General features: G+C 46.3%; 1 protein-coding gene across 4 annotated transcripts in view; it reads right to left on the reverse strand.

Annotated features, from left to right (window-relative positions):
- EPHX2 (epoxide hydrolase 2) overlaps positions 1-14,606 on the reverse strand; it is a 64,551-nt gene that overhangs the window by 27,599 nt on the left and 22,346 nt on the right. For 2 of the 4 annotated variants that reach the window (XM_081810455.1, XM_081810467.1), the window contains 6 exons: positions 13,995-14,185; positions 12,404-12,526; positions 9,208-9,282; positions 5,300-5,395; positions 4,455-4,533; positions 1,368-1,402 (listed from right to left, as the gene is read on the reverse strand). In XM_081810455.1, the coding sequence (XP_081666581.1) occupies positions 1,368-1,402; positions 4,455-4,533; positions 5,300-5,395; positions 9,208-9,282; positions 12,404-12,526; positions 13,995-14,185 (599 nt within the window). The remainder of the gene's footprint in view (positions 1-1,367; positions 1,403-4,454; positions 4,534-5,299; positions 5,396-9,207; positions 9,283-12,403; positions 12,527-13,994; positions 14,186-14,606) is intronic. The other 2 variants (XM_081810464.1, XM_081810459.1) reach the window with 2 other exon arrangements.

Consider the following 14,606-nt stretch of genomic DNA (forward strand, 5'->3'; position numbering starts at 1 on the left):
ACATTGGGGTAGTTTCCACTTTTTGGCTTTTGTAAATAATGCTGCTGTGAACATTCATGTCCCGGTTTTGGGGGGACATAGTTTTTTAAATTCTTTTAGGTGAAGACCTAGTAGCAGACGTACTAATGACTTTAAAGGGTGGAGTTGAAGGACTGGAGCATCACATTTTATCTTGCTTGTCTTAGTAAAAGGACCTTCCTCACAAGGGCAGTTACGTCAAGTGACCCAATTTATCTGCCTTGAGAACCGATTTCGACAGAAACAAGCAGGGGTCCAGTGAAGGGACAATAGAGGGATGGGGAGAGGCCCCACACAGGGTTGCTGGTGAGATCTTGGTAGGATTTCGGTGGGGGGGTACATGAGCAAGATCAGAAGTGGCAGAGTGGAAGAAGTAAAGACTTGGAAACTGAGGAAGGAAGGACAACCCTAACTGGAAAGTCGGGTTTTATCAAGGCTCCTCTCATGAGGCGCCAAAGCCTGCATGCGGGCCTGGTTGGAGGACAGTCTGAGCAGAGCTGTGACTCCTACATGGAGCCTTTTTGTAAATTTAGCATAATTAGCAGCATCGCCAGTTTTTTTTAGATTTTCTCAAAATTTATTTATTTGACAGAGAGAGAGAGAGCACAAGCAGGGGAAGCGGGAGAGAGAGAAGCAGGCTCCGCACTGAGCAGGGAGCCTGATGCGGGGCTCGATCCCAGGACCCTGGGATCATGACCTGAGCTGAAGGCAGATGCCTAACCGACTGAGCCACCCAGCTGTCCCTAGTGTTGCCAGTTTTATGGCCAACCAGGACGCTGTGTCTTTCCCTCGGCCCCTCCAGCCTTGGTTTCTGCCCTAGGGCTGATGGAGGCTTGGCGCCCTGTCTCCTCACCTCAGCCTTGGCAAGGTCTGAGATTAGGGCCCCTCCCCGATGGTGCTCATGCTTCACTTAGAATAGGAGCGCCATTACATCCGCCAAGCCACACTGACTCCCTCGGTCTGGCCAACAACATCTCTACCAAAATAAGGTGATTTTTTAAAATTCTCAGGATGGAAAGGCGAGATGGTGGAGTGGCCACAAGGAGGGACGTGGGAGCTATTTCAGTGTTCAGACCTGGCTCTACCCGCTGTTGACCTCCGGCAATTACTTTACTTCCTCATGACTCAGTTTCCTCTTCCATCAAGTGGCTTAGAACAGTAACCGATAGACAGTAAGTGTTGGCTATCATTTTTAAAATACCATCTTAAATTTCAGTAAGACTTTTATACCCAAATGCTGTGAAATGCTTTCCTAGGATTTTAAATGAATATCCACACTTCTGTCTTGTATCAGTAAAAACACCAGGATGGAAAAAATGTTACAAATGTTACCCAAAGATCTTTCTTACCTGGCATAACACTTCCATGGAATATTCTTCTATTTCTGCAATTAAAAAGAAATACAGTTAATTCACATGACTGAAAATTACCAACAAACTAAAAGGGCCCCTTTGCCCCAAAATAGATATCTTATTAAATCTTTAGATTGATGTAGTCTACTTGTTTATTTTTTTTTTGTTGCCTGGGTTTTTGGTATCATGTCCATGAAATCATCGCCAGAATCAATATGTTTTCTTCTAAAAGTTTTAGTTTCAGGTCTTATATTTAAGTCTTTAATCCATTTTGAGTTGATTTTTGGGTATGGTGCAAGGTAAGGGTCCAATTGTATTCTTTTGCATGTGGATATCCAATTTCCCTAGCATCATTTAGTGAAGAGACTGTCCTTTCCCCAGTGTATGTCCTAGGCACCTATGTCAAAAATCAGCTGACCGGGACGCCTGGGTGGCTCAGTCGGTTAAGCGTCTGCCTTCAGCTCAGGTCATGATCCCAGGGTCCTGGGATCGAGTCCCGCATTGGGCTCCCTGCTCCGTGGGGAGCCTGCTTCTCCCTCTGCCTCTCTTTCTCTCTCATGAATAAATAAATAAAAATCTTTAAAAAAAAAAATCAGCTGACCATACATGTGTGGATTTATTTCTGGGCTCTCTATTCTGTTCTATTGGCTATATGTCTGTCTTTATACCAATACCACATTATTTTGATTACTGTCGCGTTGTAATATATTTTGAAATCAGGAAGTGTAAGTCCTTCCAGCTTTGCTCTTTCTAAAGATTGATTCGACTATCTGGGGTCTTTTGTGGGTCCATATGAATTGTAGACTTTTTTCTGTTTCTGTAAAAAAACGCCATTGGGATTTTGATAGGGATTGCACTGAATCTGTAGATCACTTTGGGTAGTATGAACATTTTAACAATAACAGCAATTCCAAGAGGAAAAAAGAAAAGAGAAAACAGAAGAAAAAAATTATCAAAGAAGTAATTCAAGAAACTTCCAAGAACTTAAAGATAAATGTACCCAGAAAAGTGGATGAAAAGAGACCCACATCATGGCACAATATCATAAAATTTTATAACACAAGAAGATAAAGATCCTAAAGGTATTAAGGGTAAGGAGAAAAAAAAAAACAGGCACATAGAAAGCCTCGTGGATCCGAACAGCATGGGATTTTTTAATAGCAACAAGGGAAGATAGAAAATAGTGGGACAACAGCTTCACAGTTTTAAGGGAAAACAATTTGTTACTTAAAATCTATTGCCAAATGTACGAAATTTATACACACATGATCTGCAATGTGTATGTATGCATTCCAAATCATCATGCTTGGCTTTAGAACTCATGTTATATATAATCTTCAGCAATGGTTAACATGTAAATTATTGTTTTCTCTTTTTTTGAAGATTTTATTTATTTATTTCAGAGAGGGGGAGAGAGAGAGAACGCGCGCATGGGGTGGGGGGAGGGGCAGAAGGAGAGGGAGAATGAGAATCTCAAGCAGACTCTGTGCTGAGCATGGAACCTCACACGGGGCTTGATCTCACGACCCTGAGATCATGACCTTAGCTGAAACCAAGAGTCAGTCGCTCAACCGACTGAGCCACCCAGGCACCCTGTAAATTATTGTTTTCTTAACAAGTAGTTATAATCAGAGTATGTATAACCACAAGTCCCAGTTCATCCAGAAGAGTTCTATTTATGTGTGTTACTACTAATAGTGTTTCTCTTACTTTCAATGGTGTTCTAGTATGAATGATAAATTAATTACTAAGTTATCCCTAGGGGATTCAGGGAAGATCATAGTCTAGATGAATGAAAATAGACATTTTAATAATTAAATTGGAAAAAAAGAATCCTTCAATGTCTTTCCTAGACGTCTGGACTGGATGCTTTCTTTTTGTCTAAAAGGTAGACCATGCAAGAGGTAGTAAGCAGCCGCTGAGTGGGTACCATGACATTTTGGGAACAATCATGGCTGCAGTCCCCGGTCCCGACAGGCTGAATGGCCTCGTTGGTGGTCATCTGAGTGCCAGTTCATGTCAGCTGGCTTCAAACTCGACAGGCTTGACGTGAACATGGGGGAAGCAGCTCAGAGAAGGGTGGTGAGCGGCTGGTTTGGCTCACTGAGCTACCGCTGTCAGCCGCATGGCTGACACTAGGAGGGACAGGGATTCTGTTACATGTCTGACTGCATCACGTTCCTATCTCTCCCTGGGGAGCTGAACAGTGTGGGACTGAGAAGCCCCCTGAAACCCATAAAAGCAGTAGACTCCCTCGCCCCAGGAAGGTGCTCATAAACCCACGCATGGACTTGTGTTCATAGGCCCCCAGTGCCCATCCTTGGATAGATGCCAAATGGGATCCATAGACACTGGGTTAAGAATCTGGCCTACCAATTACCATACGATCCAGCAACTCCACTTCTGGGTATATACCCCAAAGAGTTGAAAGGAGGAACTCAAGCAGATATTTGCACACCCATGTTCATAGCAGCATTATTCACATTAACCAGAAGGTGGAGGAAACCCAAATGTCCATCAATGGATGGGTGAATAAACAAAACGTGGTCTATACATACAATGAAATATTATTCAGCTTTAAAAAGGAAGGAAACTGTGATATATGCTACAACATGGAGGAATCTTAAAGACGTTATGCTAAGTGAAATCAGCCAGTCACTGAAGGATAAATATTGTATGATGCATTTAGAGATACCTGGAGTAGTCAAATTCATAGATAGAGAGCAGAAGGGTAGTTGCCAGGGGCTAGGGAAGGGAGAACGGGGGATAAGTGCTTAATGGTACAGAGTTCTGCAAGATAGAAAAAGTTCTGTAGCTGGATGGTACTTCCTATACCCTACATCCAGCACGAGACTTCCTCAGGCCACTGGGTTTCTTGTATTCATTCAGAGTATGGGGAACAGAGACATCTGAGCCCAAAGAGTATAGACAAGGGTCACTGCAGGAGAGGGGAAGGGCAAAGTCAGACCCCCCCTCAAGGGCTATCTGCTCTGACCTGGGACCAGGGGCTGACAGTGCAGTTGGAGAGCTCAGGCAGTCAGAAGGCATGACCAACATAGGACAGCTGTGAGACAGCTAACCTACCAGGAGGAGCAGATGATTCTCCATAGCCTTTCATGTCCAGAGCTAGTACCCGGAAACCCGCCTGAGCCAGAGCAGGGATCTGGAAAACAAACAGTTTGGGAACGCTCAGGTGTGGTCTCAACAGTCTTTTGCAGACACTCCTTCTTTGCTTCCTTCTATTCACGTTCTTGTAAATGGTTCAACTCAAAGTGCCATGTGGCACTATCTGGGATCCTTGCCATGAGGCTGGAATGAGCCCATCTGGATAGGGCTGCCACGGACAGTGGTAGGGTCTGTGTACTGCATCTAATACTACATCTAAGAGAGCACTTTTCTTAGCAAAGACTTTGCAGATTTCCATATTCATTACAAAGACTTCCCAGCAGGTGGCATAAAGTGTCCTGAAGAATCTGCCTTCTTCTAATCTGCAAAGATGGTATGTGGGCTAGCACAGCCCTGAGGTCTGCACCCATCGCTGGCTCCAACACTTCTGAGGTATCATGGTCATCATTGGAGACAATGCTCCACTATAAGGTTTCAGCTTCTTTTTAAGATTTATTTATTTATTTATTTGAGAGAGAGAGAGAGAGAGAGACAGAGGGCATGAGAGAGAGTGAGCATGAGCGGGGCGAAGGGCAGAGGGAGAGGGAGAAGCAGCCTCACCACTGAGCAAGGAGCCCAATGCGGGGCTTGATCCCAGGACCCCGGGATCATGACCTGAGCCGAAGGCAGACACTTAACAGACTGAGCCACCCAGGAGACCCAAGGTTTCAGCTTCTTAATGGCATTCTACACTGGGCCACACCATCTAGACCTCCCTCTCCCTTCACCTTGACTAGGGCAGACCTTCCCCCAGTTTCCTTTACCTGGTACCGCCAAGAGAACCAGCTCTCAGGAAATCCATGGCAGAGACACACAGCAGGTCCGGAGCCCAGCTCCACAAAATGCAGACGCACCCCAGGCTGTAGAAAAGAGAGGTGAACAGAAAATGACCACAGCGCCAGGCTGGACAGAACCAGCTCGTCTTCTGCAGATCGCGCTGGGCCATCTCTGGGTACTGCCGGACCTCACAATTTCTCAGCCCAAGACCCCGATGCCAGGAGGAGATGTTCAAGAAGACACAACTGGCCAAACTGCAATAAAACTGGCAGCTTCTATAGGAACATAGGAGGCCTGAAAAGAAGGTTATAATGTTGGAAAAAAAAACAAAAACAAAAGCAAAACAACTTTGCCTTCCTCCCTAAGAGGCCCTAATAGTGTCAGAGTTTCCAGTACTGTTTGACTGGTCTGTCTTCCATATTTTAAACTGGGGCTGATTTTGTGCACAGCATAATATTCATGTTAACATGCAGAATACCAGGATTACTTTGTTAAAAACTGTTTTTCTCTTGAATGCAAAATCTTTTCCAAGCTTTGCTACACTTGGAGTGCTTTCTGGGCTGTGTGTCAGAGCCTGCTAGAGCTCCATGTCTGTGTTCTCTCCCTGGCACATGACAACATTTTCCAGACCTCCCCCCACTTCCTTGCAATGGGTGCGGCCATGGGACCAAGTTCTGGCCAATGGCCTATGAGAATGAAGAAATGTGTGCTACATCCTGGGCTTATATAAACCTCCCACGCGTGGTCCTCCCTCTTTTCCTATCTGCCCCTGAAGAGTTTGGGCCTCGGGTGAGGTAGAGCCAGCAGAAAGGAGATGGGCTACTTGATGACTGCATGGAGAGAGCCCACTTCTACCCCATACTGGACTGTCTGGCAAGCAAGGAATAAACTTGATGTTGAGCCACCGGAAGTTTGGGATGGTTTGTTTTAGTACTTAACCTATTCCAATTATTACCATGTGGTCTAAGCACATGAACTAAAGCAATATCCAATCAGAGTGCTCTATTTCCCCCAAAAAGTATCTCCAACTTTCTAATGGACATAAATGGGAAAAATAAGCTTTACGTATGGAAATTCACTTGGTACAATTCTATGTAGCTGCATCTCACATTACTCCAAGCTCATGTTCTAACCGGAAGTTTCATTTATGATTCCCAGCGAGTTACTCTGCTCAAGAAAACATTAGGCTGACATTTCACAAACTCTTTCATGGTCTACAATCTTATCAGAATATGTTCCATAGTCTTCTCATTAGTACTTGGCAAAGGAAGGGATTTAACTTGAAATTCTATCCCTTATATTGAAAAGGGTTGCAGTACTGATGTCCAGGGAAATGATCCTAACATGCCCCAGCTCTAAATGGATCCTAAACTAAGAGTCTCCCTTTTGCTGCTCAGCATATGCACATACTTTCCCATCCTTTAAATGATATGTTAATAAAATTGCCATAAAGCCAGAAAACAAGAAAGACCTAACCCAGCTTGTGTGGCATTAGTATTCAGTGGAGATCGATGGAATAGCGCCCCACAGAGTGGGGCTTGGCTGGGACTCCCCAAAGGTCACAGCCCCAGGCCTTTAATTTGGGGTGAAGACAGAGGGGGTGATAAAGCAGTTCTGATCACCCTCCTTCAAGGTCAAATGAGAAAGGTATTGAAACTGACTGGACCTGCGAGCCTCAAGAGGATTATGGAATAACCCTGTCTATGGGGTTGAAGACACAAGGTCACAGCCCAGATCCCAGGCCGAGAGCCCCTTGCTCATTGATACTGGAGACGAGGTCTGAAGGGACCTCATGAAGCGTTCACCCCTTCAGGAGTGCCCAGGGTTACAGGAGGGGCTGGGCTGACCCTGACAGTAGCTTTAGCCCTTTCTTACTACCCAGCTCACACTTATCTTTTCATGCCCACTTCACCATCGCTGCTAAACATTTCCCGATGCAGCCTCCACCCTCACGGAGCCCATCTCCAGCGTGCTGGGGCACCGCCATCAGACAAGGACCCCATCCTGGGTTGTAACTGCAGGGGCTGGGGATGTGTATCTCACTAGACTGCAAAATTCCTGAGGTCTTAGAAGATACTCCATTCATCTCGGTATTTCTCTCTGTGCCCCGAAAACAACAAATACTCAATAAATCCTTGAGGGGCTGTCCTCCAAGCAGCAGGACTTCCCCTGGATCTGGAGACCTGCCCCATTCATGCCACCAGCTCTCTCCTTCATCAGCTACAGTTTATGGAGCACAGAGGTGCCGGGTACAATGCCCCATGGTCTACATACGGTATTTCAATGACAGTTGACCCTTGCACAATGTGGGGATAAGGGGCACTGACCCCCACCCATGTAGTCAAAAATAGCATATAACTTCACTCCCCCAAAACTTAACTCCTACTAGGTTCCTATTGACTGGAAGCCTTACCGATAGCAGTCGATGAACACCTATTTTGCATTATGTGTATTATATACTATAATCTTATAAAGTGAGCTAGAGAAAAGAAAACGTTCTTAAGAAAATCCTAAGGAAGAGAAAATACATCTACAGCACTGTACTGTACAAAATCCTCAGATAAGTGGACCCATGCTGTTCAAACCCATGTTGTTCAAGGGTCAAGTGTAATCTATACAAGAACACTGAAGGGAGGTATTAGCATCACCTCATTATAAAGCTGTGTACACTGAGATTCAGAGTGATAAAAAAATGTACCTAAATTTGCAAACTTAGTGCCGAAGCCAGGATTCACACTGGTTCTATCTGGCCCAAAGCAACTGTCCCATCTTGTTTTTTTATGAGCTGTTCTAGGTCTCTTCCCATTTAAATGGGACCAATGACAAATGAAGAAGGATTCCAAGGTGAATCCACAAAGACATTCTACCACCCTGCTCTGTATCCTGGCTGGCTCGGGAGTCGGGGCCGCTCTGCACATGGCCTTGGCCTTGCCGTAGCCTTGACCACAGCTGTTTTAATGACTAATTCTGTCTCTTTATCCTCGCTACGGGTTCCTTGAGGATGGGTCTGTCTTGTTCCTCACTGCATCCCTCGTATCTGGCCCATGGCTGACACCACGGCAGTGCTTGATAAATACCTGCTGGATGAAAACAGGTCCTCCCCAGATCACAGGCCAGACACAGATGCACGTCAGCACGCCTGGGCTACTCAAGGCCCCGTGTGACCCGTTTTTCCATGGGAGTCTGACCGCATCCGTACACTGCTTTGTATATCCTAAGGCATGATCCATGTCTTGTGATTTTGGAGGAATGATTATATGGAGAAATGTTATTTCCCTATGAACAGTGGATGTTCAGCTACCCTTGATATTTTTTTTTTTTTTTTTACTGTGAGAGTCTCATTTATTTTTATTGGTATATGGTATTTTTTTTTTCTTTTTTTTTTTTTTATTCTTATGTTAATCCCCATACATTACATCATTAGTTCCAGATGAAGTGTTCCATGATTCATTGTTCGTGCACAACACCCAGTGCTCCATGCAGAACGTGCCCTCCTCAATACCCACCACCAGGCCAACCCGTCCTCCCACCCCCCTCCCCTCTAGAACCCTCAGTTTGTTTTTCAGAGTCCATCTTCTCTCATGGTTCGTCCACCCCTCCGATTTCCCCCGCTTCATTCCTCCCCTCCCGTTACCTTCTTCTTCTTCTCTTTTTTTTTTTCTTAACATATCTTGCATTATTTGTCTCAGAGGTACAGATCTGAGACTCAACAGTCCTGCACAATTCACAGCGCTTAACAGAGCACGTACCCTCCCCAGTGTCTGTCACCCAGTCACCCCATCCCTCCCACCCCACCCCCCCAGCTACCCTTGATATTTAACAAATGTCTCTGCAGGCCATTGTAGGTGGGCTGGTCAGGGCGGACGCGGCTGACTGGGAGGGAGTGCTCACATACCTTTATTGGCACGTACCCGTGGCTCGCATCGCTCGGATTGCACGGGATTGACAGAGGGGCTGTGGCTCCGAAAAGCTGGAAGGAAAAGGGGACAGGGAGAGAGGGAGCAGGCTCCTTCTGTGAGAGGTTCTCAGACAGAGTTTCCCAAAGTCCAGAGTGCTGGCTCCAGGCATGTGTGTCACGGGCTCCTGCGTCCTCCAGGGGACTGCCCAGCCCTGTCCCTCTCCTGCAAGCACAGAGTTGTACTCATCTCCCCCTCCGTTTTAGTTCAGTGCAGCCCGTGACCGGGTCCTTCGGACAGAAGAGCGTGGCCTGTCAGCCTGGCTCCTTAAAATCCCCACGCCGTTCTCTGCATTTTCTACCGCCCCCCCGCCCCCTGCCTTCCGGCTGAGAGCCTGGTGTGACCCGGGAGAACACAGCAGGGAAAGACGGTGGGTCCTCTGTCAAACCCGGGTCCTTGAACAGCTGCATGAAGCAAAGCCCCTGGCCACCACCGCCTGAACTTTACATCAGCAGGAAAGAAACACCACCTGCTCTAAAATGCTGAGCTTTCGTACTTCAAGGACTATAATCCTTCTCTATGGCAGTTCCTCAGGTGGTCACCCAGGCTCACGTTGGACACCACCGGGAGCGCAAAGTTCACACAGCAGCCATCCCATCACTGTGTGGCTCTGCTGAAGGGTCTCTCCTTCACGCTGGCCAAAATCAGACTCCCTGGGCCTTTGGATTCGTCTGCTCCAGCTGCCATTACCATGCGCCACAGACTGGGTGACTGACACCACAGACATTTACGTCTCTCAGTTCTGGAAGCCGGGAGTCCAACACCTTGGTTGGTTCAGGCTTGGCTCCTCCTGAGTCCTCTCCCTTTGGCTTTGCACCTCTGCCCTGGGCCCTCACATGGTCTTTCTTAAGGGGCTTCTTTACCTTATTCATGTCAGGTTTCTTGAGACAGAAATGACAGGACAGGATGCTGACACATGTAAGCGAACTTATTCACAGGAAGGGACATATTAGCGACTCCTACTACCAGATCGCTCATCTTTAGTCCCAAATATGCGACCTAAGGAAGAAGTGGCTCCGACCTCTAAAGTGGGGGAAGTAAACCATGAAATTTATCTTCCTTTTTTAAACATAGAAGAGCCTGCCTGGATGTCCTCAGCGGGGGAATCAGAAGGCAAGCCCCCTATCTCCATCGCACCTGGAGAGGATTCAAGGTGTGGTGGGAGGGATGGGCAGCTGGGTGCCCTCTGATGGCAATGAGCCTTGTCCGGCCTGAGGGAGCCAAGACACTAACCAAGGACCAGGGTCCCTTGGGGCCCTTCTGCTGAGGTATCCCTGGCCTCCTAGGGGATGTCCTTCTCTTTCCAGGGGTGAGGGGATGGGGGTTTCCGGCTCTCACCGTTCTCCTGCTGTTTTTACAATTTACAAAGCCTGTTCAGGACTGAGTCCCATAGCCTTCCTGAGAGAGAAGAGGCAAGTCTCCTCCATTTAAAAAGGAATAGTTCTCATTCTTCCTTGTATCCTCCCCCTACTCTGGAGAAGACAGGTGAGGCATGGCTTACTTTCCCGATTATGGGACAGTTTTCTGTGACTCGTATGTGACGAGGGGACAACTAGTAAGTGGGACAAGCAGGTGGATGCTGGGATTCCAAGTCTGGGTGTTTTCTCCTCTGTTGCATGAGACTTCCAGGCTTGCTGAAGGACAGATCAAGCTTGGGCAAGACAGTTTATGGCTGTGAAGTCATTAGATAGATTTTATTTATTCGTTAAAGATGGAAAGTCAGGGGCACCTGGGTGACTCAGCCGGTTAAGCGTTTGCCTTCAGCTCAGGTCATGATCTCAGGGTCCTGTGATCAAGCCCTGCATTGGGCTCCCTGCTCAGAGGGGAGCCTGCTTCTCCCTCTCTTTCTGTCCCTCCCCCCACTCATGCTCACTCTGTCTCAAATAAATAAAATCTTAAAAAAAAAAAAGGATGAGATGGGTTAGCCCAGTGATGGGTATTAACGAGGGCACGTACCGCATGGAGCACTGGGTGTTATACGAAAACAATGAATCATGGAACACTACATCAAAAACTAATGATGTATTGTATGGTGACTAATATAATAAAATAAAATTAAAAAAAAAAGATGAAAAGTCATTTGTCCCTATCGTGGGGGGCTAAATTGTGTCCCCTCCAAATTCATCGGTTGAAGTCTTAACCTCCAGGGCCTCAGAATGTGACTATGTTTGTAGATAAGGTCTTTAAAGGGGTCATTACGGTTAGAGGAGGTCACTGGAGTCAGAATCCAATCTGGCCGGTGTCCTTGTAAAAGAAGAGGACATTTGGACACACTGGGGGCAGACCATGTGAAGACACAGGGAGAATGTGGCCATCTACAAGCCAAGGAGAGAGGTCTTGGAAGGAACTGCCCTTGCCAACACCTTAATCTTGGGACTTCTGGCCTCTTCGTGAGACTGTTGTCTCGACCATCCAGTCTGTGTATTTTATGGCAGCTCAGGGAAACGGACACAGTGCCCTTTGAGAAAAAGTTGGGATGGCTGCGCCGTCCAGCTAGCTCAGCCAGGTGTATGTGCCCCCTCCCCCGCCCCGACACAAGCATTGCATTCCTGCAAAAGCCTTGTGTAACTGGCCCTGGGACTCTGGGGCTCAGTGGGATGGAGATCTTAGGTAAACTCAAAATAACAAAAGGGGCCTCGGCTCTGGCACCACAGGCTAATCCCCAGGCAGCCCCCTTGGGGCATCATTAAGGGCGTCCCATCCTCTCTGAGGGATGGTTTAAACCACTCCACCGAGTCCCAGCAGTATAACCAGGCAGACCAGGTGAGGACTGTGCTCCCTACCCCCACTGGGGCAGACCTAATAGCCAAATTCTCGATATTTACTCTAAAAAGTCAAGTCTAAAAATAAAAATATTTTTTAACTTAAAAAATTAAAATAAATAAATAAATAAATACAGTGAAGTCTGGTGGCTTTGAAAGCTTCGCTCCTGCCTTGGGTCTTGGTTCCTCCGACTCTGACTGGTATGGATTCTTGCTCTCAGAGAACAAGAAGTTCTTCAGGGACAGCATGCTGAAGGCCCATCAGGGAGCAGCGAACTCCCTGAACCGGTCCCCCTCTCGCCTGCTGTGTGTCCTGCACCCCTAACACAGAGAAGGGGCAGGAAACCCGACCCAGTGCAACCCAGAGAGTTACCTGCACCCCAGTTACTTTCTCCAGTTCTGCCAGGGCTGTGTCTGTGTCACGGACGAGGATGGTGACCATCCCCAAGTCACGGGCCGGCTTCAGATTAGCCCCAACGTCATCCAAGAACACAACCTGAATCCAAATAGCAGGGACACTAGCATCACTTTAATCCAAAGCACAACTCACCAGTGAGGGACAGCACTGGAAAGACACACATTAAAATGTGAATAGTGGTTATTTTATGATGACAAGGTGAAGAATTATGTTTTCCTCCACATATCTGTTTACTCTTAAAATTAAAAATATTGAATTACATCAGCGTACCCATAAACACACAGAGAGATGTACAGATTCCCACACACACTTGTGGGTTTCAGCCTGAATTCTGAAACTGTAAGAAAATTAAGGAAGGATATAAAGTTATCAGGGTGATATTAAAATCCATCTAGGAAATCAACATGTATGAACAGATAAAAAAAAATCTGGAAAAGAACTGTAATGATACTAAAACAAATTATGAAGCTACAAAAGGTAAAATTTAAAAAAAAGTGGGGAGCTAGAAGAGATATAGACATATCAAATGAAATAGAAGAGAGTCGAGGAATGAACCCAAATATAAATGACAATTTGTGTTGTCCACCTCGTGAGGAAAAATAGTACTTAAAAGATTATATAATTATTTTAACTGTTTGGGGGAAAACAGTGGATGCTTCCCTCACATCTTCCCCCAAAATAAATTCTGAATGGATCAAATATTTAAATTTTAAAATAAAAAAAAATCCTTAAAGTTGTAGAAGAAAGCATAAGTGCATTATCATCTTGGATTAGGGCAGGCCCAGACTTCTAAGCAGCTCATCTGACAACCCAAAAGCCAGAAATGAGAAGACATTTATTTATAGGTATACTAAAATTCAGAGCACTGTTACAAGGCTTAATCCAGGGGTTGAGAAGAGCAGGAGCAAAGTTTAAGAGGAGAGAGGAAGGGTTCTGGGATTGAGCCCGGTAAGGATTCCCCGTGAGGAAGTTTAGGGTTTCATCTGATCAGCTTGTGGATGAGATGGGGCCAACAAGAAAGGGTCAGAAACATCAGGGAAAGGTATTTAATCTTGGTCTAATTGCCTTTTTGAAAATTAGAGGTGGGGAATACAAGGAAACAGAATTTTAGAATAGATACTTAGAGACAGTATGAAGACAGAATTTAGGGGTTCCTAGAGGAGATAGCTCTAATATTGGAGCCCACTTCCACTCACCCTTTGGTAGGGTGACCGTAACCACCTTGTGGTCTTGGGAAAATCTCCCAGGGTCTACGTTTCTTTATAGGCAAACTAAGGCAGCTGGTCTAGCAGTTTTGACAATACCTGTTTTGACCTATAAAAGCCACAGAGAGGGGCCACATGCCTATCTCTTGTAGAATGTTCTAGACTGAAGGGACAGGTAAAGTCCTTCAGAAGTCCTGGCCTGGGAGAGTGGGAACCTGCCACTGGACCTAGAATCAAACCACCAGGCCCCAGATGTCCTCCATCTGCTCACTCCTTCTCAATTTTTCTTATTTGCAATATCTCTAGAACATTCTTTTTCACTAAAGGAAGTGTCTACATACCTCACTGGGGCTGGCCTTCATGGTGTCCAGCACGAACCTGTAGATCTGCGGATCAGGCTTGGCCATTCTGATCCTGCACGACTCTATCAGGAAGTCAAAGTGCGGCCTCAGCTGACACAGCAGCTGGGCCAGGCTGCCCCTCTGAGCGCTGTCATCCAGCCAGTTGTTGGTGAGGATGCAGGTTGTATATCCTGAATGAGAAGTCACCAGTGACTAGACCAGATACAGAACTTTGCTCCAAGAAGCTCAGGATAACCCCACAGGGAACCCCAAAGAAGGGGCCACGCAGGGTTCTTCTTGATGCCCAGCTTCTAAACTGACAGATGGGACAAGAATCATCTTTACCCATAAGCACCTCCTGACACAGAGACAGGAGAGTAAGCAGACCGGGTACATGAAGGGCTTTCAGAAGCACTGATAGAAACACTACATCCCTTAATTCCTTGCAATTGTAGAACAAGAGGTTGTGATCTTCATCAGCTCATGTGATCCTTACCACTTCTGGAATAGGCAGGACAGATCTTACCAGATGAGCAAACAGAAGCTCAGACAAATGTGGAGCTTCCCAGAGCCACACAGTGAAGGCAGAACTGGGCCAGGCCCAGAATCCTG

Source organism: Leptonychotes weddellii, chromosome 2 (assembly GCF_054177405.1).
Source record: "Leptonychotes weddellii isolate Sample4059 chromosome 2, ASM5417740v2, whole genome shotgun sequence".
Classification (NCBI taxonomy): Eukaryota; Metazoa; Chordata; class Mammalia; order Carnivora; family Phocidae; genus Leptonychotes; species Leptonychotes weddellii.